This window comes from Saccostrea cucullata, unplaced genomic scaffold (assembly GCF_032062105.1).
Source record: "Saccostrea cucullata isolate Sc308-1 unplaced genomic scaffold, CSIRO_AGI_Scuc_v1 ctg34, whole genome shotgun sequence".
Lineage (NCBI taxonomy): Eukaryota > Metazoa > Mollusca > Bivalvia > Ostreida > Ostreidae > Saccostrea > Saccostrea cuccullata.
The window spans coordinates 344,297-368,745 of record NW_026933012.1 but is presented as its reverse complement, the minus strand read 5'-3'; the positions used below and the strand labels follow the sequence as shown (position 1 = coordinate 368,745).

Genomic DNA, 24,449 nt, shown 5'->3' with positions numbered 1-24,449 from the left:
AACAAACTTAAATCTACATTACCTGAGGATGATTCCACATGAGTTTCATCTTTCCTGGCCCAGTGGTTCTTGAGAAGAAGAATTTTAAAGATTTTTCCTATATATTCCTATGTAAATTTTGATTGGCCATTTTGGCCCCGCCCTACCCCCCGGGGTCATGACTTGAACAAACTTTAATCTAGGGAGAGGGCTAAAATAGGCTTTGCCTGCTGCCCAATCCCATTCACTTTTGTGAATAAAATTTTGTATAAATAAAAAAAAAAAACTTTAATCTACACTACCTGAGGATGATTCCACATGATGGAGAGAGGAACGAAGCGTAATCAGCCGTGGGTTTCCGACGATGCACTACCTGAGGATGATTCAACATGCGTTTCAACTTTCCTGTCCCAGTGGTTCTTGAGAAGAAGATTTTTAAAGATTTTTCCTATATATTCCTATGTAAAACTTTGATGGGCCATTTTCCCCACCCTACCCCCGGGGGTCATGAATTTAACAAACTTGAAATCTTTACCTGAGGATGATTTTACACGATATATCTTTCCTGTCCCAGTGGTTCTCGAGAAGAAGATTTTTAAGATTTTTCCTATATATTCCTATGTAAAATTATGGCCATTTTGGCCCCAAATATATATTGTACAAACTTGAATAACACTACCTGAATGATTCCACATGAGTTTCATCTTTCCTGTCCCAGTGGTTCTTGAGAAGAAGATTTTTAAAGATATTACCTATATATTCCTATGTAAAACTTTGATCGGCCATTTTGGCCCCGCCCTACCCCCGGGGGTCATGACTTGAACAAATTTGAATGTACACTACCTGAGGATGATTCCACATGAGTTTCATCTTTCCTGGCCCAGTGGTTCTTGAGAAGAAGATTTTTAAAATTTTACCAAATTTTCAATTTATTCCCAATACTCCCCTTGAATGAGAGCGTGGCCCTTCATTTGAACAAACTTTCCCCTTTACCCAAGGATACTTTGTGGCAAGTTTGGTTGAAATAGAGCGGTTCATACGAAGTCGAAAATGTGAAAAGTTTACAGACAGACGGACAGCTAGACAGACAGACGGACAGACGGACGCTGGACAAAATGTGATCAGAAAAGCTCACTTGAGCCTTCGGCTCAGGTGAGCTAAAAACATAATAGTATTAAACATGAGAAAAAAACAAAGATATAACACATATTTCTAAAATTTATCATCAACTTTATACAGATGTATGTGTATTAAAAACAAGGAAATAAGAATCTACATAGAATGCATACAAATATACATGTAGTAAGTTTATGTCATTATTCAAAAACTAAATAAAATGCTTACATACACAGGTGTTGTATTCTTTTTAAAAACACTTTTCAACATAAAATTAGTCTCCTGCAGCATTCAGTTCATATACAAAATTAAACATTTTAATACAATATATAACCCCTCTGTTTTATAGGTATTATTTTAATCCATTTTTATATTAAAAAAAAAATAATAACCACAATAAAATCATTTTTGTGTTCTAATCAGTCTTTTATGAAAGATTCTTTAAGTTATAGAATTATATTTCGTATAAAATGAACAACGAATTTCAAAATGTATTTTTAATGACATTAAAAGTTGAAACATGCCTGGTAAACACTATGTTACTATTTAATGTCACATGTAACAAAACAAAACAGCATCAATCATAGAGTTCTTATCTTATCCATTCTACTTAACACTTTATTTAACATAAAAAAATTAAAATGTGTCAAGTCTTTCCCAAGTCATTATTAGATTACTCCAAAGTTATTATTAGATCAGGCCGTCTCTAAATAAATTTCTACTTATGTGTTTGCCCCCTCCCAACCACAAATCAAACATTTTCTTAACCTCCAGAAAATAATATTAAATTCAATTCATACATACGGAATTTTTCTCTTTCTTTTAATTTCCTTAATTTCAATTTCATATACATGTATCATCAAGTTTTATTGAAAAAAATTCCTTATTTACATTTCTTGATACTTATTTTTTCCACCTGAAATGATTGAAAAAAAATTTCCAGGTAAATACAAGAAATATGGCCTCTGGTATCGAAAGTATTAGCTCCAAAAATTTTTACAACCTCACAAACATTTATGTAGAGATTCTTCATGAAGTATTTGCAATGACCAATCAGATAATATCTAATTTTCTTTTTATCTGATTTACTTTCCCAACACTTAATGTATGAATATTCTAAATGACACTGAGAGCTCATTCCAAGTATCTACACTAAATCCTAGGAAGAAAGCTCTCATTTAGTATGTGAATTTTAACAAAACAAGGCCCAATCGGGTTCCTTATTGTGATGATAAACAGTACCTCTTAAAAAGAAGACTTAATGAAAGACATTCCAGTACAACCATTCATAGTCTAGGTCAGAAATTATCACCTCCCCTACTCAACAATGCTTTTAAGAACATATTTTACAGTGTATGCAAAAGCTGCAAGTCCTACAATCACAAAGATATTTGCCAGTGCACTCCCAAACAGTCCCTGGTTTTCATGGTCTGCTGGGTTTGGTCCATCATTTGAATGTGACCTTTGACCTATTGCTCCACGGTTGGTTGACTGTCTTAATTCTTCTGCTCTTCTTTGCTGTTCTTCCTTAATTTCCTGGGAAAGCAAAAATTTACTCATATAAAAAGTCACTCATTTATAAAGTGTACAGTAAGATTTCTAAATCATATACAGAATTACTGTGGCTTTAAAAGTTTTAGAACAACTGAAAAATACCTCTGCAACATCAGGAAAGAGATCACAGAAGACCTTGTCTGAGAGATTGAAAGAACCACTCTGGGCAGCTAGCTGTCTCTTCTACAAATACAAGCAGGTACTTTAGCTATTATTTAGCTATTATATTTCTGTGTATATTTCAAACACACAAAAAAATGTAAAAATAGAATTTCAACATTGATATCTCATAAATTCATCTAGATGAATAAATATGGCCATCATACTCCATATTAACATGATCTTCATTCCTATTTCCTTTCCATAGCAATTCAAATCATTTTCAACTGAATGCTGGCAAAAAATGTTAATATTTATAATTCACTTTTTTAACTACTTGTATAGTTAAAAGCATTTAATAAGATGCCAGAGATTTTCATCTTTGTTACTTACAGTGTAGTCTGATGTTTCTATACTCCCTAGCGTTGGATCCTTCTCCAGCTATAAAAACAGAAGTTGATGCAATATAACATTGTAATAACTAAAATAATACATGAATACTGAATTGAACTTTCAGTTCTTGAAGTCTGAAACACCTTATAAACTTTTGTAACCTTTCCTTGCATTGGCCAGCCTTGCTCTAAATCACATTTTTCTTACCCTCATCCAAATATTGCTTATATTTCAAGACTTTCATTTATCATCAGTTATCAGACATTATAAAATACTTGTACATCAATGCTGCCTTAGCCTGCACAGTAAATGCACAAGAATCAATATATGTGTACTGTTGGAAGAATACACCCATAAGTATTCATTTTGTTGCTAATCAAAATCCCCAGTCTGTTAAAACATACACATGTATTAATTGTTATTTTTTTAAGTCCATTCAGTGATGACATGTAACTGGTAACACTAAAGGGGTTAGTAAGGGCGAAATGGGCCAGAAACTGCCAAAATATTGACTTACATGTATAGTAATAAAATATAAAAGCAACCATTGTCTTGCATATTTATTTAAACCTAAATTCATTTATAGGCTGTAAGGTGTTCTCCATGTTCATGAAACATTGATCATGCTGTCAAAATGGTTAATGAATGACTGATAATCTAAGCCAGTAACTTTATAACGGTCACTAGCCCCTGGGCTACTCTGGGCTAGTAGCAGGTTTTTGTAATTGCACATGCCTTAAAGGTTTATATATAAATTTCTGTGAGGTACTGTAATGTCATCACATAATTCATTAATTAATTTTTGCTGAGAATTTTGTCATATTTTATTATTACTTTTTACTATTTATATTGAATTAGCAGTATGGTGGACACATACCTGACTATAATTGTATTGCCGGGTACTTTTATAAATTTATATTAAATAAATAATTCCCTACGTATTTCTCCCATTTAAGAATATTTTATTCCCATTCTGGGTGAGAAGTCATATTTCTGATAGACAGACACAGTCTAAAATTAACAAGCATTAATAAATTATAAACTTTATAGTTCTTTGTCCAATATACAGACGCAGTTGTCTGAAATTAACAATATTTAAACCTAATTCATTTATAGGCTGTAAGGTGTTATCCATGTTCACATTGATCATGCTGTCAAATTAATGAAGATAATAATTACATAACTTTATAACGACAGACACAGTCTGAAATTAATGCCTTAAAGGTTTATATATAAATTTCTGTGAGGTACTGTAATGACTGACCATGACACAGTCCTGAAATTAACAATATAAATGTGTCAGGGTGGAAATCACTGATAGACAGACACAGTCTAAAATTAACAAGATAATAATTACATAGACAGACACAGTCTGAAATTAACAAGATAATAATTACATAGACAGACACAGTCTGAAATTAACAAGATAATAATTACATAGACAGACACAGTCTGAAATTAACACACACAAAATGTATATAAAGATGATAAAAGGTCACCTCCATCACTTTATAGCCCTTTTTCAAGTGAAAGACGTAGTTTCATAAAATTGACATGATAGTTTTTCAATATTATGTGATTAACATTTAAATTTAGGAGAGGTACCATCAGACAATGTAGTTGAACAAAGACAAATATTTGTAAATCTTTGAGGGCAACCAATATCCTGTATCATTTGAAGTTGTACCTTGTGTTGCACTTGAACCTTCCATTTGGAGTAATCATGTATATACTGGGTGGTTTGAATGGAAATTCTCGTGGAAATATGAGCTTCCCATGGTATATTCCACCTGTAAAATACATGACTAGCAGTTGTTTTCATGGAAGCTTTAGTAAGAAAGAAGCCACCACATATATCAGGTATTTTGGTTTTAGGGACTCTTTCCCTAAAACCATATATTGACTATATTTTCATCTACATTGTATATGTATTACCATTTGTACTTTCAAATTTAAAAAACTGATATTTCAAACAACACAAACATTGAATAGTAAAATTGCATTTTTAAGCATCCATGATGAAAGCAGATTATTCGGGATATAATATTTGAATTGAACCACATTCTCCATTATCAGAACCCATGGGTTTTCTCTCCGTTACACTGCATTTAACAGTGTAACTCAGTGAAATGGAGAGAAAACCCTTGGGTTTTGACAATGCACATTCTCTTAATAAAATAAACCTTACCTTCATAGGGAGATTTTTCTGGTCCTGTAACTATATAGTGCCTAAAACAAAATGCAAGTACACAATTATTTTTAATTAAAAAAGACAAATTATGTATATCAAATATGAATTCATTTGCATTTATCAACAATATATTTTATTTTATCTTTTGCTTTATCCTCGATTTGAATCAAATAGCATAATTATTGACATTTTATAAGTGATGATAAACTTAATGTACAGTGCATGTTTAATTCTTAAAGATAAAACTACTAAAAGTAATAATGTTAATAATTTTTTTCAAAAGAAGTAAAGTATCATCCTCCTTTTCAAAAAAGTAGGATATAGTCTTATTTTATAGGGATGGATATTAGTCTTATTCACAATATACATGTACTTAACAACTTATTTAGGACATACACACACATAATCTTCATTTAAAGCAATAAGAGCTGCAGTTTTGAGAATTTTATTTTGCTGTTAAAATGTGCTGTTAAGATAAATTTGAATATTATTTAAACCTTTATGATGAATTAGACTATCATTAATTATTATGCTTCCTGTCAAATATAACCCATACAATATGAGCTGCAGTTTATATAGCGAGAATTTTATTTTGCTGTTAAAATGTGCTGTTATTATAAATTTGAATATTATATATAAACCTTTATGATGAATTAGACACAAGAAGGAGAAAATATCATATATTTGAAAACAGTTATATTATTCTAAGGAACTTTAGATAATGTGTACAACAAACTTTCAAACTAATTACATACAGATCGTTAGATGAACTGATTTTATAGGGTCATTAAAACGCTTTTTTATATGACTGTGCAATGGAATATGTATAAGAAATACAGGACGACAATAATGTAATTTTGCTTCGATCGAAGTACATAAATAGTTCTTCCATCGCAAATATGAATGACAGATGTTTATAAATGTTCTTATTTTCTATTATTAAAATAGTTCATTACAATTTTTCAACAAAAATTTCTGACATCAAAGTTGCAGCTCATATTGCTTTAAACATGTTTGATTTGGATTAATCAAGCCTTTGTGATACCTACCACTCCAGTATATTGGAAGGGAGGGGCAGTGCTCTGACGTAGGGTACAGGATCCTTCATTATCCTCATGTAATCCTGCTTCAGGCGAGCAGTTGCTGTTGTGTTCACACGTTTAGTGCTCATTGTGATTCTACAAATATTAAACAAAGCTTGTTAAGGCCCTAGAAAGAATTTTTATTTCACTTTAACTTGCTATTAATAAAAAGTTTGTGGAGTAGGATTTTGCATGTCTTTCTCTCAAATTTCTGGAATTTTTTTCTTTTCACTCACATGCAGACATAACTTTACTTTAAATACAGTGGAAAAGTGTGCTGTTTCTTGAGTTACTAGTATTCCTCATTAGTCAGCATATTTCAAAATATTACTAAAAGTGTGTTTCTAACCTATTCTTCTACTAATTCCACAACAAAACTGCATGAAAAAGTCATCCATAAAGCACAAACCCAAAATGACAAAACAAACAAAATTTTTTCTACTCTGTCAATTTCATGCCCAGCAGGGCTATTTACAAAAAGTTTAAGGGATTTTTTTGCTGTGGAAGTAGAAAAAGAAAAATTCAAATTCATGTTCTATTTTTAAAATCGTCTGCCAATATGAAAATGCTATATAAAACATGCAGCAAATCTAAATCTTCCTCAATATCTACATATTGTAGCATTGAAACTGAAAGCAACGCTGAACGGAAGTGACAATTTTTAAATGATATAATTGAAAATGTAGAGGCATTCCGGTCTTACTCAGAAATTCTTGAGAGATCAAGTTTGTCATGGTTTCTGGCTTCTCTAGATCTACTGTGCAATTCTGGGACGCCACTACTCTTACATTGTTAAAAGTCATCACTTCCATTGCTTTCAATTTCAATGATAAGTATCAAGGAAGATTTTGATTTACTGCAAGTTTTACATGACAAGTTCATATTGGCAGGCAACCAATGGGCATTATTCATTCATTTTTGTTACCAAACACCTTAGATAGAATGTTCTGTCGTTAAAATGATATTGTCCTACGGATCTGGTTTAATAATAGAATTTGTTCCGTGTATTTGTTACGTTGCAAGAAACACAGGCGATAACTCATACTCAGTGCATTTACTATGAACAATCCAAGGAGTTCTGAATGTAAACAAGGCCTATAAATTTGAAGCTAGAAAAAAACATTGTGAAAATAAATAGATTTTTGTCTTCATTTGGATTATTTTTTGGGGGGAAAGGCATATGCAATCTCAAAAAGGTCTGTTATGATTAATGTAGTAGTTATTTTAAGTGCAACCCCTTTTGTATTCTAATCTTTGAATTCATTTTGGAGCAGATCCGCTCTGATTTGCTACATTGCAAATATATGAGAGGTATTCTAACTGTGGTGAGGGCTTGTCCTGATACACAGTTAGATTATTCTAACTACCAAACGCCTAAGACACCCACGCGTGTTTATGAACTGGGAAAAATGGTTGCTAATTAGTAATTAGGTTTTTTTTCTTCTAATTTTGTGAATACATTTAATAAGATTGATACATAGCTTTTACAATAAAAAGCAAAAGTAATGTTATATCTCTTTCATTTATAGCGCTAACAATTAAAATCACTAGTAAACAGCTTGCAGTTAACGTTAAGGTTTTTTTTTTTTTACTTCTGTGTATTGACTGCCCTTGCATAAGGGAGATTAATCTATGAAAAGTGGGAATAATCCTGACATCATAAATGCTTTGGAGGCTTTACACATCAAAATAAATAATTCTCTGTTTAATTTACCAGAAGGATCCTCCCATGCGACAAGAACAGGCTGTCAAAAAATATGACAGTATCGCCAACTTGTCCTCTTGTTTCCGGCAAGCGTCTAGGTGATGATGACTTTATGTAACTCTAATGCGTCGTTCCTCCTTTGATTTTCACCGGAACTTTCCTCATTTTCTTAATACTGAAGAGCAGATATTGAATCCCTCATTATATTTTAATATATGCAAATTGCAGTCTGTACTCAAACCTAGCGAATGCATGGTGCTCTGCATGATAAATAACACTGTCATAGAGTATACATGTATTTGTGATGTGATTTTAAAAAAAAATTATAATTATATTAAATGCCCGTAATAAAAGGGCCTATCTCTAAAAATATACAAAAAGGAAAATGACCCCAGATAACTAAATATGGGTTTAATAAGCTAACAATTTGTTTATTTTTGATGAACTTAATCAGGGTCTGTTTAAAATTCCTGATTTCTTTTTTTTCGGGGGGGGGGGGGGGTATCCTATGACAGTAACCTTGATATTGTATAACCATCACGCCCGGTTGCTTAGAAATAATTCAACAAGTGCTCAAGCTAACACCGAGTCAGTTTTGAATCCTAGATAGCCAGTCCCTGTCCCACCGCAATCGGCAATCCTCGACTGACTAATGCTGCAAGGTACGAGCCACCCGAGGAGCTCCGAGTGGCCCCACCGCCTCCCTTCCCCGCCGCACCAAATTATATATCAAGCTGATAATTTCTTCGCCGAGTGACGACTGAAGAACATTGAATCTTGATAGTAAAATTAATTTTTTTCAGGGAACTACTAATTTTCACAAATATACATTTTAAAAAAAAAAAGAATTTTTTTCCATTTATTCCTGACTTTTTTTTGGAAGAAGAAGTATTACGAAAGTCTATTATACCTGTTGAAAAGGCGTAATAACGCCTTTTGGACAGGGGTTATAAAGCCTTTTGATTTTTCTCTCTATTGATTGATATAATTTAGGCTTTCGTAATATATCAAGGTCAATGTAGGCACCTGACGTTACTTGTTTTTCTTTTAATAAAAATAAATACCCCTTACCTGTATTATTATGTATAGGGTGTGTGTTTTTTTATTTAAAAAAAAAGAAAAATAAGTAAGTCAGGTACGTGCCTCATCGTCGGAAACCCACGGGGGATCTCGTCTAAGTTACTTATCACCCGGTGATGAGTAAAGATGAGATCAGCCGTGGGTATCCGACAATGCATGCAGGTACCTGTGATAGAGCTCAATCTAAAAATGCCCACCATGCATATTACAATTATCGATCAGTGAAATATAAAATCAGAACTATAATTTACATGCATATACATGTAAATGCTTTTTGTTGGTTCTGATTTTTTTAAATAAAGGAATAAAATCATAATTGGTAAGTTCTCGTCTGTGTCTACGTACATCGAGGTTCGGAATTTTCGGAGACCGTTTTCTAAGTTGATCTCCATCATCAAAGCGTTTAAAAATAAGTTATTTTTGCAAGACTACATAAAAGTTGCAAGCCATGTGTAGCCATGTGACAAATTGTAAACAATGTAAGTAAGAAAACATGAATAATTTATATCTATTTTTTCACGTTATATTACGATTATGATAATAAAAATGCTGTAGAGAAAGGGGCAGGGTTTAAAAATATATGCTTTCTATGGAATATCATATGGCATGCCGTTTGGGCAATATTTGAGGAAAAGCGTTACTGAATCTAGAACTTTACACATATTTTAAATTGGAACGTGTGTTTACAGCTAGGAAATGTCCCACATTTGAAGGTGCAGACACATAGCATCGGAGGGAGGGGGAGGCTAGATAGAACGTTCTATCGTTAAAATGATATTGTCCTACGGACCCGGTGAGGGCTTGTACCGAGACACAGTTAGATCATTCTAACTAGGGGGAGGCTGGCCCCCACTTAACTTTTTCTAGACATATCATTTAATTAGGTCAGATTTTACTAGGAAATGTTTATTGAATGTTCTTTTAAAAGATCGGTTGTAAATCTTTCTCGAAGTGGGGATCGTATAGGTATTGTTATTTGCCGTAGAGGGCAATCTCTGAAGTTAAACAAAAGAGGAAAAATACGTCAGATATCGGAATATAACAGATCAGGATATTTATCATGTTTATTTCTAATTTATAGACCAGAAAAGACAAGTTCAGAAGGGGACGGGTGCACTTTATCCATTATTCAGGTTCCTGTGTATAGCCTATAGGCGTTGGAAGCAAATCGAAAGTAGGGGAGGGGGGCTAAAAGAAAAACAAAACAGTTACTTTCTAAAACGTTTTATTCTATTTTTGCAAAAAATTGGGACAAAGAGCTCCCCCCCCCCCCGTTCAGATGCATATGCTTTGCATCTTCTTTGTGTCAAGGTTTTGTGATACTGCCTCTCTTGTAAACCTTTGAAATTGTAAAAATGAATTAGGACTAATGAAACCACTAGAATGGTCAACTTGGATTGTGTTACTTTTTTTGCAGAAATTACGATGGAAACGCTCCATAGAGCCAACAGGGTTGGATGCAAGTGTGCTGGATAATTCTAAGTTGCGTTTGAAAAATAATAAGTTTATAAGTAAACACAATGTCACTTTCTGTAGAACGAAGGCTGAATAAGCACGCCACGACCATTCTCATTGGTGGACTATTTCTATCAATGAGTCTGCTATTTTATTTGGCGTTTTGCAGCATGCCATGTGACGATCCCACTTACGGAATATCGCGCTCCGATCTCAGGGATGCCCAAAATAAAGCGTTCTGGGACGGACATATACTAGCGCCATCACGTGACCTTTCTTTTCCACAAGTTGTACTAGTTATGTCTGCCCCCGATAACTTGATGGGAAGAGACACGATCCGCGAAACTTGGGCGAGGAATCTACCAAAGACAACGCTGTTAAGGTTTGTGATTGGTGCTGGGTCTCTCTCAGCGCAACAGTACAGCAATACACACAGGGAAAACTTCATTCATTCCGACCTGCTGCTTCTAAAAAGCGTCAACGATAGCTATGAAACCCTGACCTTAAAACTTTTAGAAAGTTTCAAATGGTTGGACAGACATGTTGAATTTACTCATCTAATAAAAGCAGACGAAGACTCGTTTGTGAGAGTCGATCGTCTGGCATATGAACTTCAAAAGAAACCCAGAGAGAGGTTCTACTGGGGATTTTTCGACGGCAGGGCCCACGTGAAAAAGGCGGGGAAGTGGGCCGAGAAAGAGTGGATACTCTGTGACAGGTACCTGCCTTACGCCCTGGGCGGGGGCTATGTTATATCTGCTGATCTTGTTCATTACGTGTCTTCCAACTCCAAATATCTGAAACTTTTTAACAGTGAGGACGTTTCATTGGGAGCCTGGCTTGGTCCACTTGATATCAAACGGTCACATGACACTAGATTTGATACAGAGTACAAGTCACGTGGTTGTAAGAACAGCAATTTGATAATGCATAAACAGACACACCTACAAATGCGAGAACTAGATAATAATTTACAGAAAATGAACCAGCTATGTTCCAAGGAAATTGAATATCGAAAATCATACATTTACAACTGGGAGGTATTGCCATCTCAGTGTTGTAAAAGACCACAAGATGTCACATCGAGAAAATGGCCAACATAAAATCAAATACAAAGATTGTTTTGTGGGGATTTTGTTGTTGTTGTTGTTTTTGACCGAATACTCGGCACTCAGGGCCATTAAGCAGTGAGGGATCTTTTTCGTGAGAAATCGTTTTTTACGGTCTCTTCCGAATGACCTTTCTCCACGTCCCACAGTGGGATTCGAACCTCAACTCCTTACTCTGTCACTCTAGAGCAGGCGCTCTACCACTGCGCCACTCCGGCGATTGGATTGTTTTGAATTTGTTGACTTTTACAACGAAATTTTATATGCATCAGACGGAAGAGATTCTTATTTAACTGTAAGAATCACAATTAAACTAAAGCCATATAGACCTATTTTAAATACATCAAACAGACATTTTAAATCTCAGTTTTAAGGACAGATGATACAAAGAAAAAATGGATGCCTGGATCGGTATATATTTTTTGGCCTAATTTCAGTGCAAATGATCCAAATAACAAATTTTAGAATATAAAGAAATTGTAAACCTTCTGTGATGTTCAAAAGTCTACCCCTCTGAGACCATCCTTTTTAATCTATACAAATATTTTTCACTTCAAATCCCATTTCTGTGAAATTTTGAATAAAAAATTAAAAACTACGCGGTAAAAATTATTCATTTTACTCATTTAAACATGACCCAAGTTGTTATTTTCATTTTTCAAAATAAAAACGAGAAACGCCAAGATCTAGCAATCCCTTGCATAGAAAACTTCATTAATACTTGACAATTACATGTTACTTCATTAATTTTTAAGTACGCTTATGTTAAAAAAATAGGACATAGGCCCTAACATTTTATATGAAAAACGTCACTTGGCATATTTGCTTACGATGTCATCAACCATAGATATCAACTTGTTTGTTAATAGCTTCCATCTTTTAAAAATAGTTGGTACATTGGGCATGCTCTTGCTTATCGAATTATTTGGGAAAATACATGCTGTAAATGCAATACATTTAACTAGGGCTAATTGTAACGGGAACCGTTACAGATGTTCCCCAAACGCTCCCCAAATCCCTTTTGGTGCCTTAAGTCCCTGTAAGCTTCATTAAATAAGACGAACTCTATGCCTTTTAGACTATAACAATGTTTTCCCAGAAGTATATTCAGTATATTTAAATTTATGCATTGCACGCATGCGCATTTGAATGCATATGCGTAATGACCATATCATCTTGTCAACACTATTTATATACTAGAAATTACAGCGTTTTATCCAAAAAGTATTATAAAATACGTTTTAATATAGTGTATTTGTAATTTTACTCATTTCACGTGCACGCACGTGCATGCATGTGCATGTCGACTGTATCTTCTTGTAGGAGTCTGTTATGTTTGTCTATGTTCTAAATCCCATCCTATTTGGTTGAAAAACGAGGAAGTTATAGCCATTTTAAGTTTAAGCCAATCAGATTGCAGCGCACGTGTATGCGCATGTTTACACGACAACTGTTATATATCATATTGTAGGACATCCTAATGCATGATTATGTTTAAAATTTTAAAGCATTTCGTCAAAAATTAAAAAAAGATATTGCGATTTTTGTTTCAGCGAATCAGAGCAAAGCACACTTGCATGCACGTGCATGCATGTGCATGACGACCATACCTCCTTGTGGGAGTCCATTATGTTTGTCTATATTCTAAATCCCATACTGTTTCGTTGAAAAACAAGGGAGTTATAGCCATTTAAAGTTTAAGCCAATCAGATTGCAGCGCACGTGCATGCGCGTGTTTACATGACAATTGTTATATATCATATTGTAGTACATCCTAAAGTATGCCTATATTTTAAATTTCATAGCATTTCGTCAAAAAACAGAAAAGATATTGAGATTTTTGTTGCAGCCAATCAAAGCGAAGCGCACGTGCATGCGCGTGAGTTCGTGCTAATTTGACAGTGTCACATTATCTACACTATTAATATATCCTTATTAAAAGAGTTTTAAAATATTTCATCAAAAAATGTTAAAGTTATGGCTATATAAAGTATATCCGTCATTTCACTCATTTCACGCGCCCGCACGTGCATGCGTATGCGCGCAAAATAACCTTCGTGTTGCACACCTACACTACACACCTATTAGCCCTAAAAAGGTTTTAGCTCAGTTGGGTGAACAGTTTCTGAGAACACTCGCGGACAAAAAAGTACCGGAGAACAAAGAAGAAAAAAAAGAATAATAACTAGTGCTAATAATTGTAACGGGAACCGTTACAGATGTTCCCCAAACGCTCCCCAACTCCCTTTTAGTGCCATATTCCCTGTAATATACTATATGTGAAAGCATTCTGTCCAAAAGTATTAAAAATCACTCATTCGAGTGTATTTCTAATTTCATTCGTTCCAAATGCACGCACGTGCATGAAACCAAACCTTCATGTAGGAGTCCCTTATATTTATCTATGTCCTAAATCCCATCCTGTTTGGTTGAAAAACAAGGGAGTTATAGCCATTTCAAGTTTCAGCCAATCAGATTGCAGCACTCGTGCATGCGCGTGATTTCATGATTTTTTTTCTATATCGCATCGTAGAATATCCTAAAGAATGATTATATTTTAAATTTCAAAGCATTTCGTCAAAAAACAAAGGAGATATAGTCATTTCAAGTTTCAGCCAATCAGATCGCAGCACACGTGCATGCGCGTAATTTCTTGATTTTTTTTTATATCATATTGCAGGACATCCTAATACATGACTATGTTTTAAATTTCAAAGCATTTCGTCAAAAAATAAAGGAGATATAGCCATTTAAAGTTTCAGCCAATCAGATTGCAGCGCACGTGCATGCACGTTATTTCATGAAATTTTTTCATACTATATTGTAGGATATCCTAATTCATGACAATGTTAAAAATTTCAAAGTATTTCGTTGAAAAACAAAAGAGATATTGAGATTTTTGTTTCAGCCAATCAGAGCAAGGCGCACGTGCATGCGCGTGAGTTCATGCTAATTTAACAGTGTTATATTATCAACACTTTTAATATATCCTTATGTAATGAGTCTCAAAGCATTTCATAAAAAAATGTAAAAGTTATAGCTATATTAAGTATTTCAGTCAATTCACTCATTTCACGCGCACGCACGTGCAGGCGTATGCGCGCAAAATGACCTTCGTTCCGCACACCTACACTATACACCTATTAACCCTAAAAAGGTTTTAGCTCAGTTGGGTGAACAGTTTCTGAGAACACTCGCGGACAAAAAAAGTACCGGAGAACAAATAAGAAAAAAAATAATAATAATAAGAAACAGAGTAAAAACAATATGTTCCCAAACTCCGTTTGGGGAACATAACTAGTGCTAATTGTAACGGGGACCGTTACAGATGTTCCCCAAACGCTCCCCAACTCCCTTTTATAGTCATATTCCCTGTAAGCGTAATTAAATAAGACAAACTCTATGCATTTGAGACTTTAACAACGATTACCTAAAAGTGTACCATGTTCATTCAAATTTTATCATTGCACACGTGCGAATGCGTAATGACCATGCCATATTGTCCTACACAATCTATATATTTTAATATGCTAAATATTAATGTATTTAATCCAAAAGTATAAAGAAAACACTCATTTAAGTGTATTTTTTATTTTACCCATTTCACGTGCACGCATACATGAGCATGGTGACCATACCTTCTTGTAGAAGTCAATTACATCTATCTATGTTCTAAATCTCACCCCGTTTGGTTGAAAACCAAGGGAGTTATAGCTGTTCAAAGTTTCAGCCAATCAGATTGCAGCCCACGTACACGCACATGTATGCATGTGCATGGTGACCATGCCTTCTTGTAGAAGTCCATTATATATATCTATGCTCCAAATCCCATCCTGTTTGGTTGAAAACCAAGGGAGTTATAGCTGTTTAAAGTTTTAGCCAATCAGATTGCAGTGCATGTACATGCACGTGTATGCATGTGTATGCATGTGCATGTGCATGGTGACCATACTTTCTTGTAGAAGTCCATAATATATATCTATGTTCCAAATCCCATCCTGTTTGGTTGAAAACCAAGGGAGTTATAGCTATGCAAATTTTCAGCCAATCAGATTGCAGCGCACGTGCATACACGTGCTTTCATGATAATTGCTATATGTCATGTTGTAGGATATCGTAATGCATGGCTATGTTCAAAATTTCAAAGGATTTCGTCAAAAAACAAGAAAGATATTGAGACTTTAGTTTCAGCCAATCAGAGCAAAGCGCACGTGCATGCGCGTGAGATCTTGCTATTTTGACCATATCATATTGTCATTGCCACTAATATATCCTTATATTATGAGTTTCAAAGAATTTGATCAAAAATGTAAAAAGTTATGCCTATATCAATTAAATCGGTCTTTTAACGTGTTGCACGTGCGCGCTCTTGCAAGCACGTTCGCGCAAAATGACCTTTGTTCGGCAAATCTACATAACATGTCTACTGACCCTAAAAACATTTTACCTTAGTCAGATGTGTAGTTTACAAGATCACTCGTGGACAAAATTTTCCCAGGAAGAAGAAAAATAATAATAATAATAACTAGTGCTAATTGTAACGGGGACCGTTACAGATGTTCCCCAAACGCTCCCCAAGTCCCTTTTGGTGCTATTCCCTGTAATCTCTATTAGATAAGAAATACTTTATGGAATTTAGACTTAATCAAGGTCTTCCCAGAAAAATAAAAATATATTTAAAAATAGGCATTGCACGCGTAACGACCATATTATCTTGTCTACACTATCTCAAATTTTAATATACTTAAAATGAAAGCATTTAATCCAAAAGTATTAAAAAATACACTCATTCTAGAGTATTTATAATTTTTCTCATTTCACGTGCACGCACGCGCAAGCACGTGCATAATGACTACACCGTCTTGTAGGAGTCCCTTATATTTATCAATGTTCTAAATCAAATCCTGTTTGGTTGAAAAACAAGGGAGTTATAGCCATTTGAAGTTTCAGCCAATCGGATTACAGCACACATGCATGCGTGTGATTTCATAAATTTTTATCTTTATCGTATTGAAGGATATCTAAATGAATGACTATATTTTAAAATTCGAAACATTTCGTCAAAAAACAAAGGAGATATTGCCATATAAAGTTTCAGCCAATCAGATTGCAGCACACGTGCATGCGCGTGATTTCATGATTTTTTTCTATATCATATTTTAGGATATCCTAATGCATGACTATGTTTTAAATTTCAAAGCAATTCGTCAAAAAACAAAGGAGATATAGCCATTTAAATTTTCAGCCAATCAGATTGCAGCACGCGCGCATGCGCATGCTTTCATGAATATTTTTATATATCATGCTGTAGACCTTCATAATGTAGGACTATGTTCAAAATTTCAAAAGATTATGACAAGAAACAAGAAAGATATTGAGATTTTAGTTTCAGCCAATCAGAGCGAAGCGCACGTGCATGCGCGTGAGATCTTGCTATTTTGACCATGCCATCTTGTCTATACTACTAATGTGTCCTTACATTATGAGTTTCAAAAAAATTCATCAAGAAAAAGAAAAGTTACAGCAATATCCATTATATTGGTCATTTTTCGTGTTGCACGTGCGCGCTCTTGCAAGCACGTGCGCGCAAAATGACCTTCCTTCGGCAAATCTACATAACATGTCTACTGACCCTAAAAACATTTTACCTTAGTCGGATGTGTAGTTTACAAGATCACTCGTGGACAAAATTTTCCCAGGAAGAAGAAAAATAATAATAATAATAATAATAATAATAATAAGAAACAGAGTAAAAACAATATGTTCCCCAACTTCGTTTGGGGAACATAATAACTAGTGCTAATTGTAACGGGGACCGTTACAGATGTTCCCCAAACGCTCCCCAACTCCCTTTTATAGTCATATTCCCTGTAAGCGTAATTAAATAAGATAAATTCTATGCATTTGAGACTTCAAGAGCGTTTACCCAGAAGTGTACCATGTTCATTCAAATTTTATAATTGCACACTTGCTCATGTGAATGCACGTGCGTAATGAACATATCATATTGTCTACACAATCTAAATATTTCAATATGCTAAATATTAAAGTACTTAATCCAAAGGTATAAAAAAAAACCGCTCATTCAAGTGTATTTTTGATTTTACCCATTTCACATGCACGCACATGCATACATGAGCATGGTGACCATACCTTCTTGTAGAAGTCCAATACATCTATCTATGTTCTAAATCCCACCCCGTTTGGTTGAAAACCAAGGGAGTTATAGCTGTTTAAAGTTTCAGCCAATCAGATTGCAGCGCACGTACAGTACAAGTATACATGTGCATGGTGACCATACCTACTTGTAGAGGTCCATTATATATATCTATGTTCCAAATCCCATCCTGTTTGGTTGAAAACCAAGGGAGTTATAGCTGTTTCAAGTTTCAGCCAATCAGATTGCAGCGCACGTACACGCACGTGTGTGCCTGTGCATGGTGACCATACCCTCTTGTAGAAGTCCATTACATATATCTATGTTCCAAACCCCATCCTGTTTGGTTGAAAATCTAGGGAGTTATAGCTATTGAAAGTTTCAGCCAATCAGATTGCAGCGCACGTGCATGCACGTGTTTTCATGATTATTGCTATATATCATATTGTAGGATATCCTAATGCATGGCATTGTTCAAAATTTCAAAAGATTTCGTCAAAAAACAAGAAAGATATTGAGACTTTAGTTTCAGCCAATCAGAGCGAAGCGCACGTGCATGCACGTGAGATCTTGCTATTTTGACCATGACATCTTGTGCATACTACTAATATATCCTTACATTATGAGTTTCAAAACATTTCGTCACAAAATAGAAAAGTTACGGTTAAATCCATTATATATTGCTCATTTCACGTTTTGCACGTGCGCGCTCTTGCAAGCATGTGCGCGCAAAATGACATTGATTCCGCAAATCTACATAACATGTCTACTGACCCTAAAAACATTTCACCTAAATTGGATGTGTAGTTTACTAGATCATTCGCGGACAAAATTTTCCCGAGAAGAAAAATAATAATAATAAGAAACAGAGTAAAAACAATATGTTCCCCAACTTCGTTTGGGGAACATAATAATAACTAGGGCTAATTGTAACGGGGACCGTTACAGATGTTCCCCAAACGCTCCCCAACTCCCTTTTGGTGCCATATTCCCGGTAAGCTCTATCAAATAAGACATACTTTATACAATTTAGACTTAAACAACGTTTTCCCAGAAGAATGAAAAATTTATTTAAATTTTAGCATTGCACGCGTGTTCATGAGAATGCATGTGCGTAATGACCATATCATCTTGTTTACACTATCTATATATTTTAATATACTTAATATCAAAGCATTTAATCCAAAAGTATAAAAAAAAAATACACTCATTCAAGCGTATTTTTAATTTTACTCATTTCACGTGCATGCACGTGCAAGCATGTGCATGATGACCATACCTTCTTGTAGGAGTCCATTGTGTCTATCTATATTCTAACTCCCATCCTGTTTAGTTGAAAACTAAGGGAGTTATAACCATTTAAAGTTTTAGCCAATCAGATTGCAGCGCACGTACATGCGCGTGATTTCATGAAAATATTATATATCATATTGTAGGATATCTTTATGCATGGCTATGTTTTAAATTTCAAAGCATTTCGTCTAAAAATAAGAAAGATATTGAGATCTATGTTTCAGCCAATCAGAGCAAAGCGCATGTACACGCACGTGCATGTATGTGCATGTCGACCATACCTCCTTTTGGGAGTCCATTATGTCTGTCTATGTTCTAAATCTCATCCTGTTTGGTTGAAAAACAAGGGAGTTATAGCCATTTAAAGTTTAAGCCAATCAGATTGCAGTGCACGTGCATGCGCGTGTTTTCATGACAACTGTTATATATTATATTATAGAACATCCTAAAGTATGCCTATGTTTTAAATTTCATAGCATTTCATCAAAAAACAGAAAAGATATTGAGGTTTTTGTTTCAGCCAATCAGAGCGAAGCGCACGTGCATGCGCGTGAGTTCCTTCTAATTTGACAGTGTCACATTATCTACACTACTAATTTATCCTTATATCATGAGTTTCAAATCATTTCATCAAAAAATGTAAAAGTTATAGCTATATTAAGTATATCAGTCATTTAACTCATATCACGCGCACGCACGTGCATGCGTATGCGCGGGAAATGACCTTCGTTCCGCACACCTACACTACACACCTATTAACCCTAAAAAGGTTTTAGCTCAGTTGGGTGAACAGTTTCTGAGAACACTCGCGGACAAAAAAGTCCGGAGAAGAAATAAGAAGAAAAAAGAATAATAGTAAGAAACAGAGTAAAAACAATATGTTCCCAAACTCCGTTTGGGGAACATAATAAGAAACAGAGTAAAAACAATATGTTCCCCAACTTCGTTTGGGGAACATAATAATAATAATAATAACTAGATATGAAACTCGTTGCGAGCAACGAGAGGTCTTCCGTCCGATTCCGGAAAGAAAACGTAAAATCGAGCTGATCAAGTAAACAAAAATTGCATACAAGGGGGATTGAGTCGCCAGCATGAAAATCCAAAGGGCTAAAATATTACGCATTTGGAACCTCTGCTCTAAATCTTCTTGTATATACCTCTGTTTAACAATGATATTGTCTTATAATTATGAAAGGCGAGTCATTATTCATAATTTTGCACCAAACGCCAAGAATTAATCTTAGCGCCTTTTCTTTGGAATGTTCTATTTATTAGGTGTGATAGCTTCAATGAAATAAAAAAAAATGTTCTGATAGCTAAAATTCGAGGATTAGAAAGTATCTTCAACATTCATTTAATTTTATAAATTCCATATCGTATGTAAGCAAGTAAGACTAAAGCAGTGAAGAGGCTATGGATTTTTAACCTTTCTTAATTTCCTGTTTATCCCCAAAGTGAACTCTCCCGATTAGTTAAACTTTCATAAAAATGTCAGGGAACTGGATACCATTTGTGCTCAATAACTTGAACCAGATCTTTGAGACAATAATTTTAATATAAACCCCATTTAAGCGATCTTTTTTAAAAAAAGCGATCTTATTTCGTCTTTTCTATTAGTTTAATATGACAACAGTTTTATACTTACTGTATTCATTGATATTCTTTCTTGAAAAACTATTACTTATAACTATGATTTAAGATCTGTTTTTCCGTGATGCAAATTAGAAGATATTAGTTATCGAATTTCATTTGTACATTTGGTCTTTTCTTTTTCTACTTTGAGAACCAGCCAAAACCAATTATAGAAGACGTTTAAGAAGAACTTAGTTTGACACACAATTGCAACGTAACTAGGACGTGAGAATCCACGTATTCCTTTTCATTTCATTTGTGCTTATGTTACTTTCGTTCAAGCAAACGCTCGGCTGCCTCCGTAAACCCCTATTGCGAAATGTCGGCGTTGACAGAGACAGCCACCATATTGGACCCGCTTCAGATTTTTGAATGCTAATATTTAGAGTTTGGATTTATCAATTTACAAACAAATCATATAGTAAGCATTATAAGAAGGATTACTGTTAGCATTCAAAAAATAAATGAAAAATATTGAAAAACAAAAAAGTTAGAAAAAACGATTTTTTTAATTCGCATCTGGTAACAACCGGAAGTACTGACGGCGAACGAAAAGGTAATTCTGCAAACCAGAAAGTCATGAACTATCGTCTCAATAAGTCTCCAGTTCATATCCTTAGCCATTTTCGACAAAAAGGGGCGACAAAATCGCATTTTAAAATCATGAAATCGTCCATAACTTGGCACCAGAACAGAATTTTCCAAATTTCTCTTCAGATGTAACAACTTCATATAATGACACATATTTTGTGAAAGTTTCATGAAAAACCGCTGAATAGTTTTCGAGAAATCGCCTGCACAAAATTTTGTCAAAAAAAGAATAAGAATAATAAGAAACAATACAATCACTATAACGTCTTCCGTGAAGACGGAAGACCTTAATAAGAAACCGAGTAAAAACAATATGTTCCCAAACTCCGTTTGGGGAACATAATAATAAGAAACAGAGTAAAAACAATATGTTCCCAAACTTCGTTTGGGGAACATAATAAGGCAGCAAAATTCAAATTCTCATTTCTCTACTAAGATTTTTACATCGGGCTCGGAGTTGGTTTTCTTCAGAAAGACAGGACTGGGTTCAAGGCGACTAGGGGTACCACACCGGTAATTGACCAATCAAAATGAACTTAGTCAATTGTAGGTCCATACATTAAGCCGATTTTCCTTTCTTTTGAGAGTTTTTTTAATTTCCTTCCAGGCCAGTTTGACAACTCTGGTACCTGTGCTTAGGAAATTTTATCTACTCTATAAATAAATAAAGTTTTTTGACAGGAACTATTTCTCCAGGGCATAGGAGGCTACTTCCTGGGGTGCTTTTGTGATGTTTATAAAGACATGGAAAACACGTGGATTTGAGGGTAGCCCTGTTTGCATATGCAAATAAATCAGAAAATGTCGTGTACGTACCCTGGTTTTTTGGTGTCAGCTAATGTGACAGGTATTGTTTAACACCCCCTTATCAATATTTCTTCATGAATTCAAACACGTGAGGTTTTACTGGAAAGAAACGTGTATTGCTTTTTAATATACCGAAACTCGCTATTTCTGGGGATTGTGTAATTCTAAAAAAAATTCAGATAAATTTCAATGGTGAAATAAAAGAAGAATGCTTGGTATTAAAATATTAATTCATATCAGTAGAATTGAATGCTATTAACGACATCTGGAGAAATAGGCTTTAAAAGGTTTATATCATATCTTTGTTCGTCTGCACTTAAATTTCAAACACGACAGAATTTGTAATTTTTGCCGTAAAAATTCATAATTTCTATATACTTTAGAGACTTACCGTAAAACTTTCAGGAAACTTTCTATGAAGTCTTTTCTGCACCTTAAGTGAAATTTTATGTCGATCCCGGGTGTTGATCGAGTTTCAGAGAAATTTTCTACGTTGTTATTGATTTTTTTTTTTAAGGAGAAGGGGGGGGGGGGGGTTGACTTTTTTATTCTAAGCATTTGTTAAAGTGAGTTTGTAAATACATCTACGAACTTGAGCTGGATTGTGACCTTTGGGTCAAGGGGTCAAAGGTCAAGGTCAAAGGTCAAGGTCATCAAAGCATTTCATAAAGAAATATAAAAGTAACGGCCATATCAAGTATACAAGTCATTTGATCATTGCACGCGCGCGAAGGTGCAATGCATGAAAGCTATATCATCGTGACTACACTTTTAATGTGTTTCTATTCTTTGAATTTTGAAACGTTTCATAAAAAAAATTACGACTATATCAAGTAAATCGGTCATTTAACGCATTGCGCGCGCACACGTGCATGCAAGTCCTTGCATTCAAGTTTGATAGTAGCATAATGTAAGAATCCGTCATATCTATTCATATTCTAAATTTCATCCTGTTTTGTTGAGAATCAAAAAAGTTATAGGCATTTAAAGTTTAAGCCAATCAGATCGCAGCACACGTGCATGGGCGTGGTTTCTTGAAAACTTTTATATATCATAGTTTAGGACGTATTAAGGTATGATTATGTTTTAAAATTCAAAGTATTTTGTCAAAAAACAAGTAAGATATTGAGATTTTTGTTTCAGCTAATCAGAGCAAAGCGCACGTGCATGCCCGTGCATGCATGTGCATGATGACCGTAACTTCTTATAGGAGTCTATTGTGTCTGTCTATGTTCTAAATCTTATCGTGGTTGGTTGAAAAACAAGGGAGTTACAGCCATTTGAAGTTTAAGCCAATCAGATTGCAGCGCACGTGCATGCGCATGCTTTAATGACAAATGTTATACATCATGTTGTAGGACATCTTAAAGAATGCTTATATTTTAAATTTCATTCCATTTCGTCAAAAAACGGAAAAGATATTGAGATTTTTGTTTCAGCCAATCAGAGCGAAGCGCACGTAAATGCGCGTGAGTTCTTGCTAATTTGACAGTGTCACATTATCTACACTATTAATATATCCTTATATAATGAGTTTCAAAGCATTTCATCGGAAAATGTTAAAGTTATGGCTATATTAAATATATTAGTCATTTCAGTCATTTCACGCGCACGCACGTGCAGGCGTATGCGCGCAAAATGACCTTCGTTCCGCACACCTACACAACACACCTATTAACCCTAAAAAGGTTTTAGCTCAGTTGGGTGAACAGTTTCTGAGAACACTCGCGGACAAAAAAGTACCGGAGAAGAAATAAGAAGAAAAAAGAATAATAATAATAACTAGTGCTAATTGTAACGGGGACCGTTACAGATGTTCCCCAAACGCTCCCCAACTCCCTTTTGGTGCCATATTCCCTGTAAGCTTCATTTATTAACACAAACTCTATGCATTTGAAATTTTAACAATGTTTACCCAGAAATGTACCATGCTCATTCAAATTTTAGCATTGCATGTGTGCGCATGTGAAGGCATATACGTAATGACCATATCATCTTGTCTACATAATCTATATATTTTAATATACTTAATATTAAAGTATTTAATCCAAAAGTATTAAAAAATTCGCTCATTCAAGTGTATTTTTGATTTTACCCATTTCACGTGCACGCACGTGCATACATGAGCATGGTGACCATACCTTCTTGTAGAAGTTCATTAAATCTATCTGTGTTTTAAATCCCATCCCGTTTGGTTGAAAAC

At 34.5% G+C, this 24,449-nt stretch overlaps 3 protein-coding genes across 3 annotated transcripts in view; 2 read left to right on the top strand and 1 right to left on the bottom strand.

Annotated features, from left to right (window-relative positions):
- The window catches only part of LOC134236909 (protein SCO1 homolog, mitochondrial-like), a 176,459-nt gene that overhangs the window by 101,407 nt on the left and 50,603 nt on the right, over nucleotides 1-24,449 (top strand). The window lies entirely within an intron of this gene.
- Nucleotides 1,187-8,243, bottom strand: LOC134236902 (ubiquitin-conjugating enzyme E2 J2-like). Its single transcript, XM_062719063.1, has 9 exons — nucleotides 8,129-8,243; nucleotides 6,382-6,510; nucleotides 5,330-5,370; nucleotides 4,829-4,931; nucleotides 4,429-4,473; nucleotides 3,605-3,638; nucleotides 3,142-3,189; nucleotides 2,752-2,832; nucleotides 1,187-2,631 (listed from the first exon to the last, which is right to left on the bottom strand). Exons 2-9 carry the CDS (start codon nucleotides 6,501-6,503, stop codon nucleotides 2,413-2,415), a joined length of 693 nt encoding a protein of 230 aa, XP_062575047.1. The 5' UTR covers nucleotides 6,504-6,510; nucleotides 8,129-8,243; the 3' UTR covers nucleotides 1,187-2,412.
- LOC134236908 (beta-1,3-galactosyltransferase 6-like) lies at nucleotides 9,586-11,786 on the top strand. Its single transcript, XM_062719075.1, has 2 exons — nucleotides 9,586-9,678; nucleotides 10,617-11,786. Exon 2 carries the CDS (start codon nucleotides 10,720-10,722, stop codon nucleotides 11,755-11,757), a length of 1,038 nt encoding a protein of 345 aa, XP_062575059.1. The 5' UTR covers nucleotides 9,586-9,678; nucleotides 10,617-10,719; the 3' UTR covers nucleotides 11,758-11,786.

Bases quoted from the DNA above. Each gene is read 5' to 3' on its own strand.
- LOC134236908 (XM_062719075.1), top strand. From the start codon at position 10,720: ATGTCACTTTCTGTAGAACGAAGGCTGAATAAGCACGCCACGACCATT.
- LOC134236902 (XM_062719063.1), bottom strand. From the start codon at position 6,503: ATGAGCACTAAACGTGTGAACACAACAGCAACTGCTCGCCTGAAGCAG. The intron at 5,371-6,381 runs GTAGGTATCACA...ATTTTGTTTTAG, and splicing joins CCTTCCAATATACTGGAGTG to GCACTATATAGTTACAGGAC. The intron at 3,190-3,604 runs GTGTTACCAGTT...CTGTTTTTATAG, and splicing joins CGCCCTTACTAACCCCTTTA to CTGGAGAAGGATCCAACGCT.